The sequence below is a fragment of the Phocoena sinus genome, chromosome 10 (genome assembly GCF_008692025.1).
Source record: "Phocoena sinus isolate mPhoSin1 chromosome 10, mPhoSin1.pri, whole genome shotgun sequence".
NCBI lineage: Eukaryota > Metazoa > Chordata > Mammalia > Artiodactyla > Phocoenidae > Phocoena > Phocoena sinus.
In genome coordinates, this window is record NC_045772.1 from 33,968,404 (window position 1) to 33,986,252 (window position 17,849).

At 33.5% G+C, this 17,849-nt stretch overlaps 1 protein-coding gene across 1 annotated transcript; it reads left to right on the forward strand.

Moving 5' to 3' along the window:
* The first annotated feature begins 4,011 nt into the window (after positions 1 to 4,011).
* On the forward strand, positions 4,012 to 15,140 carry MGAT4C (MGAT4 family member C). Its single transcript, XM_032646589.1, has 3 exons — positions 4,012 to 4,167; positions 10,046 to 10,193; positions 13,999 to 15,140. The coding sequence occupies exons 1-3, from the start codon at positions 4,021 to 4,023 to the stop codon at positions 15,138 to 15,140; spliced, it is 1,437 nt and encodes a 478-aa protein (XP_032502480.1). The 5' UTR covers positions 4,012 to 4,020.
* Positions 15,141 to 17,849: the final 2,709 nt, after the last annotated feature.

Here is a 17,849-nt window from a genome sequence, read left to right on the forward strand (position 1 = left end):
CTGTTACTGTTTTTACTTACATGTAAATTGAACTTTGTGCTATTATATTTCTCCTGGTTATTCTGAGGGTATATACTATGGAAGGTTTATTTGTGCTCTGAATGTTTTGAATGAATTTTGGAGGATTATAAGTTGGAAGATTGGATGTTAGAACTTAGGTGACTACCACTATTCTCTAAGGACTGAATTTCTGTTTTTGTCAACTCTTTGGAATTATATTCCAGGATTTTGTTGCTGTTGTTGTTACTGTTTAATTTTCTTCTATTTTGCATTAATGCAAAATGCACAGCAGTTTGTCTTCAAAGCATTTTTTTTACCACTTCTTATGCTAGTTGAAATATCATATATCACCCACCTCCTAATGTTATATATTTATATGTGTTTTAGGTTAAGTATATTTAATCAAAATTTTGCTTTCTGCCAAGAAATTTTAATTTATTTTTATTACATTGTTTTTATTTTATTCAACAGACCAATGTCACATATTATTATCACATATGTTAATAGTCTGTTGGCAACCATATATTTAAAATATATGAAACCTAATTAATAAACTGTATACCAATAGTGGTTAATAGAGCAGACTCTGTAATAATTCTAAGATTTAGAAGCTGGAATCATCCCTTATGAAGATGAGAAAGGCTTGTTTTCCTTAAGTTTTAAAATTGGTCTAATAGTAGTATTAATGTGTTAGCATTGGTATGAAGGTTCAATGAGCTATCCATGCAAAGTGTATTGCCCAGCACTATCTCTATATATAATTATGTACATTTGAACTTTGCAAATTCAGTTTGCATCTCATAATTTACATTTTCTTTTTGTCTCAAAAAAATAGAATTACGATGGAATTCTTCTTGACTCAGCATTTAATTGAACTCAAAACATTCAACTTTCCAAGCATCCAGAGGCATAGCCATAAAGTGTTACATATTTGTAACATATTTGTTAAATCTTATTTTCTTGAAAAAAATTTGCTGTTTATGCTTTTGTGTCCAGGAAATAAAATGTGTTTTATTTTCCAACAGACAATAAAGAATTTTGAAAGTTACTTTTAATTTTGAAAATTAAAAGTAACTTTAAAAAATATTACTAAATATATGTGCTTTTAAAAATATGGAAAGTTTAGAAAAGTAAAACAAGATTGAAAATTCCTGATTGTTCTGCTACATTGAGAGAATGACTATTAACAGCTTATAGATTGTTTCCAATTTGTTTTACAAACATCACTGCTTTGCAATACCATAGCTAAACTTTTGCTCACAAATACTTTTTTTTTGGTCTTTGAACAGATTTTTAGAAATATAATTGCTGAGTTAAAGGGAATAAATGTATTTCATACTATTGCCAGGTCTTCCCAAATTGACATTTAGAAATATTGTGTCACTTGTATATGATTAGATTCTAATCCTTTGTCATTTCAAAATTCAGATAAAAATCTTTTTTGTTGTTATACCCATTTTATTACTTAACCTGTCTCATAAACTCCTTTGTATATCATCAAATATGCATTTAGGGCAACATTGTCAATGGCTTCAGTCTAATAACACTACAAATTATTCAAACATCTTCTACTGTTGTCAATTTAAAATATTTTCACTTGTTGGTTTTCAAACAAATTTGTGATGAAAACACCTTCATGCGTATGCTGAAATAACTTCTGATGACAAATCATGAGAAAAATCCATGGGCAATGTGGAGTCGTGGTTCTAAGAGCTAAGTGCCTGGGACATTCTCTCCTGGACCTGAATCCAGCACCTCCCAAAATATAGAGGGCAGCACCAGGGTTCTGGGACCGGCCACTGAATATAAACAGATAAGCCCCTCACCAGACCCTACTCCAAAATGGTCCCTCTCAGATGACCCTGAGACTTCTGCCTTAAGCATCTAGACTCACAAGCATTTGTACTAACAGATCTCAGCTGCATCCAGAATCTGCACCCAGTAGGTATCCCCTCCAGCTCCTTGGGGTCTGGAGGCCCTACCAGAACATCATTCTCTTGAAATTAGCCACCCAGATGGAGAGTCCATAGCTTTAATCCTGCTTCTTATCCTTCCTAGGCATCCTTAGATTACAACTTCAGTGAACGTGAAGGGTCACCTTATCCTGCACCCAAATCCAGATAAAAAATCTTTTACAAACAGAATATTTTATCTGTAGAATCAGGACCAGGTTACAGTATGGTACAGAATATAGAACCAGACAACAGAATTTCACTTATAATATTTTGGTTCAAAAGTGCTATGTATGTATTTTCTTATTGAAAAAGGTTATAAATGATGACTCTATAAATACATTTTTGACCCATAAATGCAAATTAGAAAGTGACCCTATTCTAGAATTGGCATCACAAACCAAAAGAAGAGATGATTCAATGTATGGTCTGGTATACAGTATTAATGTTTACCATTACCCAGTTCTTCTATATTTCTGTGTACATAGGAGAGTATGCTTGCCCACACCCTTGAAATTAGGAGTGGTAGTATGAATAGTAGTTATGCCAATGCACTGTGAGCAGATCATCAGTTCTCCATATAGAAAAGATAAAATAAATTATTCCACTATATCATAAAAGACACAAAGATAAATTACAGGTATACTAAAAAAAAAATCTATCTATGCAAAACAAAAAAATCCCAGAAGAAAATAAATGAGACTGCCCATATGACATCAAGATAGGGAAGGATTTTTTTTAAGCATTATACAGAAAAAGTCCACATCCATGAAATAAATTTGACATAAAAACCACTACACTGCAAACATCATACCAAAAAGGAGAAAATACAAAAAGTGCTTGGGAAAGATATTTAGATATTTTCAATGTGAGCAAAGATTAGTATATATATATATGTGTATCCCTACACATATATTTAAAACTCCTAAAAATTAACAAGAAAAAATAACCCTAGAGAAAAATATGGCCAAAGGAAATGGGCATTAATTCTTATAACATTCCTTTCTCCCAATTCCTAATATTCTTTCCTATAATTTACAAGGATTCATAAATGCTTTCTTGCATTAACTCGTTGAAGAGCCATCATTAGCTGGCTATTTCTTAGACATTGCTGTAAGGGTTTGGGGTGCAGGCCTTTTCACCTCCTGAAGTTCTTTAGGCCCATAAATACTTCACCCTAAAGCTGAGCCCAGGGAGACTTAGTACATAACGAGGCACGATTTCCAGATTATAGTTGATTTTTGACAAAATATGATTCCACTGGTCTTTTGATCATCCCAGATATTTATATTTTTTTAAACATGGTAATCAGATGAATTTGTAATTCATTTACAAATCACAAAATGATGGAGCAGATCACAAAATGTAGAAGAGTGAAATGGAAAATCATTAGGCCTCCACTAATCTTGCTGACTCCAATTTTGCCTTTTTGTAGTCCATAAATCATTATAAACTGCCAGACTTCTAGGTAGTAGATCAAGCAAGGCAATGTCGATATGCCACTCCAGGATTTACTCTGATTTAGCAAGAATTACTGGAAAAATAAACAAAGCAATTATAACTCAAATATATGTGTGGACTCACCCCCAAAACTTTCGCTTCCTTTGTCACTTCTCTTTCTTTCACCCAGATTTTCTCCCCATCACTCTTTTCAGTGCACCTACTCTGAGATCAGTATTAGGCCCATACTTCTAGTTTCTTTCATTTTCATTACATTATAATATGAGGAGGTAGATGTTACCTTAATGTTTGCTTTTCTCTTTAATTTTTATTCTTTCTCATCAAAGAAGTATTATTTTCTTACATTATTGTTACCAATGTTTATTTGTGCAGAAATAACTGTGCTCTTCATTTTTACTTACCCTACATCAATATAAACCACTGCATTATCCTTCTGTTAATGTATTAATAGCCGGTGCCAAATTTATTGTGAAATTGGAAACAATTTTGGTTCCAAGATTTGAATAGTGAGATTTTATAAAGGCCTGGATTTGACTGATACGATGAAGAAATATTTGCATACAAAATTAATTGTTAATAATTTTGTGCCTCTTTTCTACAGGAGAGAATGTTTAAATTTCACCAAGTGAAACATATTTTTGATACACTAGATAAAATGCGATGCCTGCGAAAACGTTCTACGGTCTCATTCTTGGGAGTTCTTGTCATTTTCCTTCTGTTTATGAACTTGTACATTGAAGATAGCTATGTTATGGTAAGTCTTGGAGGTTGATTATTTTTTGTTCAGAATAAAGCCTAAGTTGAACCAGACAGTCCACTTGTAACCTAACTTCAGTCCCAGGCTATTGAAATAGCCTTAGTTTAAGCAAAATTATAACATGTATATTTCCTATCTAGCTACTTTTTATATTAATTATATATTACCAACATTACAATTGTTTTGGTTTATGTTGCAATGTTTTCTTTAATGCCATATATATATATATATATATATATATATATATATAGTGGTTCAAATATGTATCTCTAATTCCAAATAAGTTAGCTATCATCCCTATCTGAATTAATACTGCATAAAATCATTGTAATTTGTGAGCTTTAATTTGAAATGCAGTTGACTGTTTAACAATGTGGGTTTTAAGGGCACTGACCCTCTAGGCACTCAGAAAAATCTGTGTGTAACTTTACAGTTGGCTCTCCATATCCACACTTCTGCATCAGCAGATTCAGCCAACCTCAGGTCGTGTAGTGTATTACGTATTTACTGGAAAAAAATCCACTTATAAGTGGAACTGCGCAGTTAAAACCTGTGTTGTTCAAGGGTCTGCTGTAAATAGAATAAACAAAATTTGCTTAAAGGTGTTACTCCTTACCTTCTCTACTTTTCTGTATTATCAAAAATTTTTTAATCCCATTGTCTAACTAGTGATACTAATTGTGCTATTTTGTTAAGAAGGAACATTTTATTACAATGTGTGACATCTCATTTGGATTTGGAATAACACTAAATGACCACCATGTTATACATTTACGGTCACTGAAAAGTAATATAGATCCTTAAGAACTAAAGATAATATTATGTGAAAGCTATTCAATAGTTTAAAAATGGTAAAATTACTAGATAATTTATGAATGAATTTTAAGTGAATTATGAAAGTATGCAAAAGGACACATTCTGACTAATTGTGAGAACTCAAATTATTTCTATTATTCATTTTTGTTATAATTATATAATTTCACGTCTGATTAGAGTAATATGAAAGTAATATGGAGAGTAATTCACTTTTTCTATCTGAATTGAGCTTAAGATATCTGGGAAAATTCTAATTTTTATGCAATTATTCCTGTTCACATGTTTCAGAAAATCAAAGCCTTTGGACAGATAGAGGACCTGAAAATACATTCTATCATACAAGCATGCTAAAAGTTTCAATTAATATCTTAGCTAGAGAGAATCTGACAATAACTACAAAGAGCATTTCCTAGTAAAATGTTTTATTAATTGAACATGATTTGGTAACTACCTACTATTTGCCAGATACTATTCTAAATATATCCTATGAGCCAACCACATGATCTAAGTTTGTGTAGATCCTCTTAGGAAGTCTTCTGTAAAGCACCTTGCTTCCATTAGCATTGTTCTTTGATGGCAAAGTTCTGTCAGATTCCTAGATCTTGACTCTGCCTAAGCCTTTACTTTCAAGTATAGCTCTTAATCTTGTGGACTCTTCATTCTATCATCCTTAGTCAATTCATAATACTGAAGTTAGCACAGTTAATAGAATTTGACTTGGCATGATTTAGGTAAACATAGCAAACTGGAGAAACTTACTAATGATATGCATTTTAGATTTTTTTAAACTGGTTATTAGGTTTATGAAATTTAAGAACAGTAGAGCAAGGCCCAGGTGATCCAGCTATTTTTATTTCTTATAAATTATTTATTTATTTTTGGCTGAGTTGGGTCTTCGTTTCTGTGCGAGGGCTTTCTCTAGTTGTGGCAAGTGGGGGGCCACTTTTCATCGCGGTGCACGGGCCTCTCACTATCGTGGCCTCTCTTGTTGCGGAGCACAGGCTCCAGAGGCGCAGGCTCAGTAGTTGTGACTCACGGGCCCAGTTGCTCCGCGGCATGTGGGATCTTCCCAGACCAGGGCTCGAACCCGTGTCCCCTGCATTGGCAGGCAGATTCTCAACCACTGTGCCACCAGGGAAGCCCGATCCAGCTATTTTTTAATTAATAGAGTTAAAGATCATAGAGGAGCTCTTGATTAATGATTTAATTTTGTGATAAAAATTTATTTCTTGCATCTGTATGTACTGGTAGAAGTATATCACATCTTGTAAATCAAAAACATGGTATTGGCAGGATGCTTGTTGTATTCAATAATGATGCATATAAGACAATTTCAAGTGAATTTTCAGTATTTAACTTTAAGTAGACAAAAGATTATTGTATGCAGCAAACATCCTTATGTCTTTTTGGAATAGAACAGCTTCAAATTCACTATAAAATGTGTAAGAATTAATAGAGTATATATCCATAAGAAAGTCAAACACTATTGTTCTCTTTATGCATTTCTATCTAAACATAGGTCCTAGCCACCTAATTAAAAAGTGTGATTTAATGAAGTAGCTCTTACTAAAGAGTACTTTCTCAATGAAAAATTTCTTGCTACATTAGCCATATATCTAGTCAAATTTGCAAATCATCCCAGGTGCGAGAAGAGATTGTTTGCTTCTTAGCTTTAAAAATTGAAATTATTTTTAAATACTTATATTAAGTTAGAAAAGGTGAGTTAAAATGGTTTTTAAATACAAGCATACCCCCATATTGACAATTCAATGACAATATTTTTATTAGTTTAATTTTTCACTGTTTACTAGATGATGTTTTTTACCTAATTGCATTTTGAGCTAAATTTTATCCCAAGGCTTAATATATATAAATATTTGAAATATTTGTTAAATCATTTGTGTAAAATTAAAATTGTTCTTCTAAAAATGTCTAATAACCATGGAAAACTGGCCTCCTACTAGGATATAATGCAGTTTCTTTTTAATACTTCTCCCTTTTCAACCCTTTTATCTGTGCTTGTTCAGTTTTCCTAAAATTATCTGACTTGATTTTCTTTCTTGACTCCAAAATATCACAATGCATGCCATTTTCTAAGCAGAGACATTAGCAGGTGGTTCTTTTTCTGTTTTTCTTTTTTTTTTTTTTGCGGTACGCGGGCCTCTCACTGTTGTGGCCTCTCCCGTTGCGGAGCACAGGCTGCGGACACGCAGGCTCAGCGGCCATGGCTCACGGGCCTAGCCGCTCTGCGGCATGTGGGATCTTCCCGGACCGGGGCACAAACCTGTGTCCCCTGCATCGGCAGGCGGACTCTCAAACCACTGCGCCACCAGGGAAGCCCCTTTTTCTGTTTTTCTTAAATCAGGGGGAAATAGTAGTTATAATTCAGAGAAATCAGATAAACAATTACAGTAGTAAGGTCTCTGGAGTTATTTAGCACATCTATTGTACTCTTCTTGCTAGAAAATCTATCAGTGGCCCCCAAATCTGGGCATGTAACAGTTTAGTGTATTGCTTACATGTTAGGGGCATATGTGCCTTTCAGTGGGAAAGAAAGCCAAGTTCAGTGTAAGAGACAAATAGTATTACAAGGCAAACTAAGTAGAAGAGACACTGCATATCCAATCAACTTAGCCTCTCGGCTGTGAGCATCTTCAAAGTAGCCACCAGGGTATATATTTAGTCTGTAGCTAGTCCATTGAATTGCCTTCCTATCCAGAAAATGATTGTCATAAAGCTTTGTCTTATTACTGAGAAATACACTACAACATAGTAGCTACAGAAAGAAGGTATCCAGGGAGAGCCTGGCTGTTCAGATAGATGCTTCTGGAAAGCAGCCAACAAGACAGACTCAGGTGAAAGTTGCATGATTTATTTATGCTGAAAAGTGTAAAGAAACCTGTTCTTGAGAATTTAATAAAGTGCTTTCATGTAAGTTTCATTTCATTTTATATTCTGTTATGTCCTTCAAACAGGATGAATGTACTCTATCTTATCACAGAAAAAGTTTGGATTTTTTACGTGTTCACGATATAATTCTTAAAGAGATATTCAGTATCCTGTTAGAATGTGAAATCACATAAGACCAGAATGGTAAAATCAATTCAGTGTTGTGACTACTGTGATTTTTATAGATATTTCTTCTATACCCTATTGACTGTGTACACCATTACATTACTATTAAAGTAGCTGATGCAGAACTGAGTCTCTGGTTACCTTTTAGAAATCCTAAACTTGTTCATTTTAAAACTTTCATGATGTTTTTTAGGTTTTCAGAAATACAAAGATGAAAATACTTATATGCAATGAATTTAAAATAATCAGAATTCAATGGATATTCAATGAGTACATTTATCAGAAAACCAGCCTCCTAAGTTTAATATCATGTATTTTGAAACTCTATAATTTTACAGATGGCAAATACATTATAAATCAGACTAAAGTATTTTTTCTTTATCTAAATCATCAAGTCAATATAAAATATAGAAATACAGTATTAAAGAGCAACTATAGGTTCATAAACATAATTGAATATACAGAAGAGATATTCAGAATGAATCTTCATTTATCAGGGACCAGGTTGATAGCTCTTCCCAGTCAGGGTTCACTACTCTCAATTTTTATTCTAAGACAATTTCAGCCCTGCCGTAGATTTAAAAGTTTGAGGTAGTCAACTTTTCCATTTATATTTAAATTTGACACAAAGTAGTGAATGTTCCAGTTGAGGTAAAGTTTGTATTTGAATCCTTTCTAATATTTTGGAACAGGGTTTAATTGATTAAAGTTTTATTGACCACAGCCAAAAACATGAGGACCAAGTTTATTTAATGCATTCACTTTCTCTGTAGTTTTAATGGCATGCCTATGACTGACATGCCATTCTTATACTGAATAGTAGAAATATCCACATAACTCACACAGCACAATAGACACTTTGCCAAAAAAGAAATGTTTCTTCCTAATTAGTTGCCCTAATATTCTACCAGTGGTACTAAACCATATACAAAAGCCAAGCAAGTCATTTTGCTGGTAATGTATAACCAATAGAGGCTTGATCAAATGGTGATTAGATAATCAAAATCTACAACTGAACTTATATTAGAGAGATAAAACAAAGCAATTACTGATTGACAGGATATTTTTAAAGCTGAATATGAACGTTTTCTTGAATATAAACCATCCTGAAGATTGAATGACATAATTCCAGTATCAGATCGATAATGGGGGTCTTAAATAAAAAAGGACCAAACTTCACCTCCGTCGGAATACTCCCCCTCCCCCTCTACACCCACAAGAAAACATCATGGAAAAGACTAGTATAAGGTCTAAAGACATTTCCTTGAAGACTTTGTACAAATGTATCCTAATTGAGTTATCTTGAAGACATTTGAAAAAAAGACTACCATGTCACAAGGACCATGTCTGTCCATTCTCAACAGCCTTCAATTATAGTGGCCACATAAGTGACTGACTAAAATTTTTTGATTAATAAGTTATCCAGACTCCAACTGTTATGTTCACTGCTACATCCTCCTAATCATTCCTAAAATTTCAAAATCATAAAAATAATGTGTGGTCTTTTATTTGATAGGGCTTGAAGAAGAGTAAATAGTTTAATATGACTCAAATATGGGGAATCTAGTGAGAATTAGCTTTACATGAAACTGTAAAAGAGATTACTGTCAAGTTTTAAGATCCTTAAATTATTGTAAAGAATTTGAATTTTAACGTGAAGGCAGTGGGAGTTTCAAATAGAGATTTTTTTTATTATTATCAAGAGAATGTTTTATTATTATCAAGAGAATGCCACTATTGATGTATGCTGTAGAAAAGCAATTGTAAGCATAGTATAAAAAGTGGAATATAACTGGAACAGAGACTCTAGGTAGGAATTCAGGGTAAAGATAATTATCTACAGCTTGTGGTGCCAGTAACTGAGATTTATATAATACCCATATTATGTATCAGACCCATATATTTATTGTGTAAGGAGAAAGTTTATTTAATCCATGACCATCTATTATTTATTTGTTTTCTCTGCCTTCTTCTTGGCATTCAGGAAGGAGACAAACAACTTGTAAGGGAAACATCTACACATCAACTGAATCCAGAACGCTATGTGCATACTTTCAAAGATTTATCTAATTTTTCAGGAGCCATCAATGTCACCTATCGCTTCTTAGCTGTCATGCCTTTACAAAGAAAGCGTAAGTATCCTTAGACTTTTAAAATCAAGAACAATAAAATATTTTGTTTTAAAATGATAACTTTCTTCATTTGTATAACAATAAAATTTATGGGTTTTACTAATATAATATATTCTTTGGGAAATAGTTCAGTGTTTCTTCACAAATTGCAATTATTCACCGATCCAATTCCATTAATAACAACAAAAAAATTAAATGCCTAATTGTGACATGAACTTTTTAACAGTTTGCTATAGTACCATGTAGAGAGACTAGGAAAAATCAATTGACTTAAAATTTTTAAAGTTAGCTTTTAAAAATAATTATTCCCGGGCTTCCCCGTTGGCGCAGTGGTTGAGAGTGCGCCTGCCAATGCAGGGGACACGGGTTCGTGACCCAGTCCGGGAAGATCCCACATGCCGTGGAGCGGCTAGGCCCGTGAGCCATGGCCGCTGAGCCTGCACGTCCGGAGCCTGTGCTCTGCAACAGGAGAGGCCCGCGTACCGCAAAAAAAAAAAAAAAAATTATTCCCATAGTAATACAGTTTCAAACATTGGTTTGGTTTTTATGACATGCACCAGCTTGAAGTAGTGAAAGTCATTATATTTGTTTCCTAAGATACCATAACAAATATCACAAACTAGGTGGTTTAAAACAACAGAAATTTATTCTCTCATGTTTCTGGAAGCCAGAAGTCTGAAACCAAGGTGCTGGCAGCACCACATTCTGTGTAGAGGGGAATCCTTCCTTGCCTCTTTCAGTTTCTGGTCACTCTTGGCATTCCTTAGTTTGTGGCAACAAAACTGCAATCACTGCCACTATCTTCACATGGCCTTCGTCCCTTTGTCTCTCTGTGTCCTATCCTATTTTTATAAGGACACTAGTCATTGAATTTAGGGCCTAATCTGAATCTGATACGATTTCATCTCGAGATCCTTAACTAATTACATCTTCAAAGACTATTTCCAAATAAGGTCACAGTCTGAAGTTCCAGGTAGACATGAAATTTTGGAGGAAACCATTCAATCCACTATAGACACTTTGGATCCAAGAAGTAACATACTACATTTCATGGATTTCAAGACATTATAGATTACAGAAAGTATCATGATCTAATTGATGTACCACTAAGAAAGTATAAGCATTATCAGTTTTAAGTTGTAAGATGCCATCAGTTGTGATATGCAACCTGATTTTAAAATATTTCTGTGTGAAAAATATGAGTTTTAGAATAAGTGATACACCATGATATCATGAACTTCTTAGTAGATCGTGTGGAGACCACAAAAATTGAGTTTCCTCTTAAGAAGTGTTTATGCAAATGAGTTTGTGATCACCAGGTTGAGGAAATTGTAACAATTCAGCTTTCTTTAGCTCTTTCTTTCTTCCATTTCAAATGTCTACTGCTCTTACACACTACTTACTAGGTATTACACCTTGCACGAGTTTCCTCGTCTCACTGTGACTTAGTTTCCTTATCTATAAAACAGGAATGTTGATAAGTGCAAAGCTACCTCAAAAGACTGTTTTGAATATTCAAGATGCATATTACATGTAAAATACTCAGACTTCTGCCTTTTATGTAGAAAGTATTCTATAAGTATTGGCTGTTATTGAGTATTAATGAGGACTGGTGTCTTGAGTTAAATTGTAACAGATAACATGTTAGCTTTTCAGTAGAAGACAGGATCGTAAGCCCAGGTATTTCAATGAAACATGTAAATTTCTACCTCTCTAATGGACTAGTAAAAAAGATTTTTCTTGGAAGGGGCTTTTTCAGTATTGCGCAAATCAAATCATGTAGGTGTCTGTCTTGAAACAGTGATCTTGGTGAATATAAACATTTCCCTATTTTCCAAATGGTGGCTCTGAAATTTTATTCAGTTCTGAGTCATGGTGAGAATGAGAGCTTTAAAAAGTGAAAACATTTTAATTAGAAGACATCTAACACTTCTCAGAGGTGAACTGCCATTTCACAGGGTTTTATTTTATTCTCTAAAAATATCTAATTTCTAATTTTAGGTTTCAAATATCTGAATAAAAATTTCACCAGACAAAATTACTACAAAATGTGTTTTACAATAAAGAAATCAGTTGAGGGCTTCCCTGGTGGCGCAGTGGTTGAGAGTCCGCCTGCCCATGCAGGGGACACGAGTTCGTGCCCCGATCCGGGAAGATCCCATATGCCGCAGAGTGGTTGGGCCCGTGAGCCATGGCCACTGAGCCTGCGCGTCCAGAGCCTGTGCTCCTCAACGGGAGAGGCCACAACAGTGAGAGGCCCGCATACCACAAAAAAAAAAAAAAAAAGAAATCAGTTGAAATATCTGTTAAGGTCTTTGTTAGGGTCTTTGGTCCATTAACAGATATTTTATCAAAGAATATACACAGATGTCAGAAAAACATATTCAGAAATGTTCCACATCATGTATCATCAGGGAAGTACACATTAAAACAATCACATAGCACTAAACACCTTTTAGAATGAACAAAGTGCAAAACATTGATAACACCAAATGCTGGCAAGGATGTGGAGCAACATGAAATCTCCTCTGTTGGTGGTGGGAATGCAAAATGGTGCAGCCCCTTTGGAAGAGAGTTTGGCAGTTTCTTCCAAAACTAGACATACCCTTATGACATGATCTAGCAAGCACATCCCTTGTTATTTACCCAAAGGAGTTGAAAACTTATGTCACACAAAAACCTCCACATGGATGTTTATAGCAGTTTTATTCATAATTGTAAAAACTTGGAAGCAGCCAAGATGTCCTTCAGTAGATAAATGGATAAGAAAGCTGTGGTACATCCAGACAATGTCTGGTAGGAGCACAACCACGCCTGATGGTTCAGTCTTATAGTTGATGACAAAACCCATTTAAGCAGAGATGGAAAATCTAGAGACCTATAGTAACAGGATGAGAGTGAGCCTGGTGAGTTCTATAGTAAATTGGAGAAAACATGGCCTGTCTTGAGGATATAACTTTACCTGGCCCAAGATAAATGTTGCTTTCTATATTGAAGACACAGTGTTACCAGATATTTTGAATTTTTAGTAAAAGTTGGCCTTAAGGATTATTTTTTTAAATATCCTAAAGCTTTAAGTGTTGGCAGCTAAAAAAAAAAGAAATCAGTAATATTTATGTCTTAGAACGATACATCATACGTTTAAGCAATAATGCAGGTTTTCAAAAATAGCTTATGATATTGTTTTCATTCTAATTAACATACTAGATAAATTTCAAAATAAAATTGTGAAGTCCAGTTATGAATTATTCTGGTACAAGATAATAACAGTGATTAAAGAAAGATGCAAATATATGGCATGTTTTCTATGAAAAACTTAAAGGTGATTAAAAGAATGAGTGACCCTTAATTTTCTTTTTCATCATTTGAGACTAGTTTGTCATTCTTAACTGGATGAATTCCTGTCTCCTTTTGCAGGTTTTTTTTTTTTTAAAAAAAAAAAGAACAGTGTCAATGTTATTTAAATATCTTCTCTAATGGGCGTATATGAGAATATTGAGCTGCAGAACACTTTAAACCATATATCTTATTTCATAAACAAATGTTTAAGCAATAGAGCTCATACATCATTGTGCTTAAGGTGCAGTTTTTCCATAGAAAATATCAATTATATATAAAGTACTATAACCTTTATATATTTAGCATAAGTCTTTAATGACAAAATGTTCTATGTATAATCATTCACTTAGATTTACTTAATAGAGTAGCAGGCTTAATTGAAAAGAACTGTTTTTCTTTTTTTTCTGTGTTATTCAAAACCTAATTTCACATTTAATTTGTCTTCCTTCTGAATTCTTTTGTTCAGGGTTTCTTACAATTGGCCTTTCATCAGTGAGACGAAAAAAAGGAAATTATTTACTTGAGACAATCAAGTCAATTTTTGAGCAATCCAGCTATGAAGAGTTGAAGGAAATTTCAGTGGTGGTTCATCTAGCTGACTTTAATTCATCCTGGCGTGAGGTGATGTTACAGGATATTACACAGAAATTTGCCCACCATATTATTGCAGGAAGATTAATGGTTATACATGCTCCAGAGGAATATTACCCAATCCTGAGTGGCCTTAAAAGAAATTACAATGATCCAGAAGACAGAGTGAGATTTCGTTCCAAGCAAAATGTAGATTATGCTTTTTTGCTTAATTTTTGTGCCAATATTTCAGACTATTATGTAATGCTTGAAGATGATGTTCGCTGTTCAAAAAATTTCTTTACTGCCATCAAGAAAGTCATTACATCCCTGGTAGGAACTTACTGGGTAACCCTTGAATTCTCTAAACTTGGCTATATTGGAAAACTTTATCATTCTCATGATCTCCCACGTTTGGCGCACTTTTTATTAATGTTTTATCAAGAAATGCCTTGTGATTGGCTACTGACTCATTTCCGTGGTCTGTTGGCTCAGAAAAATGTGATTCGTTTTAAACCATCTCTCTTTCAGCACATGGGTTATTACTCATCATATAAAGGAACTGAGAATAAGCTGAAGGATGATGATTTTGAAGAGGAGCCATTTGATATCCCAGATAACCCTCCTGCAAGTCTATATACCAACATGAGTGTTTTTGAAAATTATGATGCAAGCAAGGCTTATAGTAGTGTTGATGAATACTTTTGGGGAAAATCACCTTCAACAGGAGATGTCTTTGTGATTATATTTGAAAATCCAATTGTAATCAAAAGAATTAAAGTGAATACTGGAACAGAAGATCGACAAAATGACATTTTGCATCATGGAGCCCTAGATGTTGGAGGAGATATTAGATATTTTAAACAAAATAGACAATGTGTTACTTACGTAAGACTAGGGGAATTCAAAAATGGAAACTTTGAAGTATCTGATGTAAATCAAAAAATTCCATTTGATATACATTGTATGAGGATATATGTTACCAAAACACAAAAGGAATGGTTGATTATTAGGAGTATTAGCATATGGACTTCTTAGCCAATTAAATCAATATGTCCAGTTACTGAAGCAGGTCTTCCTGTTTCCTTTTTGGCTACCTTCCTCTTTTGCTCCCTTTATCCTCTGGAGGGAAAACAATGTTCAAAAACTCATTTTGGCAGTTTTGATTTACACATAGCATACTTTTACTCTAATACACACTTACATTTATTTTAACTTCTGAAGTTGAGTATCAGTTCACAGTTAATGGTACTTTTGTTTATATTTTAATGTTATCATATTACTTTCAAAATTTCATCTGAATGTCAAAAAGTGACATGAAGGATTTCAAATGAGAAAATGTAGTTTGTTGGATGGTGAATCTTGAAAAATATTTGCCACTGTATGCACTTAGTTAAGAAGTGACTTCATTATATCATCAGATAACTTTTATTAAGCATCTCTGTGACTATGCAGTTGGTTAGAATGATAATTTTTTTTCTTGTAAACTTAGGTTTCCATAGATTTCTGTACATCTACAATGAATACCTCCTTATAGAAGTGATGTCTTTACAACAGAATTTTGTGTGTAGGTGGGGTGATGGAAAGAAAAAAAAAAAGACTTAAAAAATATCTTCCCCTGACTATATAAAAGGGAACATTGTTCAATGTATAAAAACTTGAACACCTATTGTCAATAAATTTTCTGTGGGAAGCAGTCTTTTTCTAGCTTCCCTTTTGCAAAGAAGAAGTTATGCTCAATATTTTCAGGTTCCATTGGGTACCTGCATTTAATAGAAGAAATTAAAGAAGGCTTATAGTTATTCCATTCTTAATGAACATTTTCAGTATATGCAGAAAATTTTTGAAATTGATTTTATATGTTTTGTATTAAAATTCATATGATTGAAACCATTGTGATTTATCATATACTTTTTTGGAGTTCAAATGGACATCTTATGAAGGACAGAAGTAAGAAACAGAAATCAGTCACTTCTTCTACACACAGAGCTAGTTCATAGCAAAGCTAGAATGAGAGATCAGATGTTCTGATATCCAGACAATGTTCTTTCCCTTATGTAGAGATTAGTCTTCACATAATTTATGCTTTTGGTTCTCTGGTACGTGAGTCTCAGATAATAAGTTATTCTATCGGAAATAGCTTGTATAATTCTTCTGTAAGTCATGTTATCATTCTGTAAAATAATCCTAAAGTGTGCTAAATGATGCTCTTGTGGTATATGCACCCAAATGGTGAGCAAACTTGTCAAAATTTTACCGTGAGGGACTTGACAATAGTATCCACACCATGGGTCCATTAAAGCAATTCAGGACACCTTAGTGCATCCTAAAATCATTGTTTTTTCAGAATGTCCCCAGCTTGTCTCATCCTTTTATTTTTTGACAAACAGCAAAGGTGAAGGAGTTTATTATGAAGAGAAATAGAGAGTACTTCATGGATGTTTATGGAAAGACTCAAATATACTATTATATAGACAAATATATACATATATATACATGTATATATATGTATAGAGAGAGAGAGAGAGAGAGAGAGAGCACGAGAGAGAGAGATATTAGACTTGGGATAATGAGAAGGAATAGGAATTCCTCTTGTTCTTGCTTCCATCCTGAAACAAAATCCTTAGGACTCACTGGTATGATACAGTCCAAAAAAAGAATGGAAAGTATTTTATTAATTCTATTCAAATCAATTAAATTAGAAACTCAGACTTAAAAATTGGGACATATTTTCTTTTATTGATACAATAGCTACTGTGTATTTTCTTTGCAGCCAGTTGCTATAGTGTTAGAGAAAACAATGAACCTATAAGTATTAATATTCTGTGCCACATCTAAGTCTTAAAGTCCAAAGAAAAGATGAATACTGCCACTAAACTAAATAACGGTAATAACTTTTGCTTTCATTTGGAGGATGCTTGCCAGACACTTAAAAATATTCTGTTTTCTTGGCTTTTCTCACCCTCTTTTATTAACTGGCTAATCATATATATAGTATTCTATGCATACCTCAGAAATCAGGAATAACTTTTCTGCACTTTCAATGATAAAAGGTACACAATAAAGACATATAATACCAAGACCTAGGTAGACTCCATGAGGTGAGTTGTAAGCTTTTACATATTCTTCTGGGAGTGTTTCCAAAGACCAGCCATTGACATCAACTTCTGGAAAATGCTTCAAGAAAGATTACTTAAGATAACAGTGAAATTGGATGTTTGCTGGAGAATTACAAATGCAAATGTGAACCAAAGGGATCACATTTCATCTTAAATTTGATCCTTTCATTACTAAAACTGGGTTTGAGCTGATCAATCAACTAAGACTGTCTCTATGTTTTCTTTACAGGTTGACTGTGGGTCAACTTTCTAAGAAAAGACTTTGACAAAGAAAGCTTCTCCATTATGGATCAGGGGGACAAATAACCTTTCTCTTTAAAAAAAAAAACCTGACCAAACATTCTTTATCTTTACATGGTTCAATGCTGTATATCCTATATTTTAAAATTCTGAATAAGGCTCTAATAATCTTGTCTCAAAAACACAAAGCAAAAATGTCAGGTTTAATTATATTCTGTTATTAAGCATTATGTGAGATCTCTGTCTTTGCAATAATTTAAAAAATACATATATTAAATTCTTTGTTACGAGTACCCGTTGAAAAAGACTGGAATGTGACATGAATAGCTGAGTTATTTAATTGCTATGAAAATAAGACGCTGACAGATTTCAAGCACAAAATATGGTA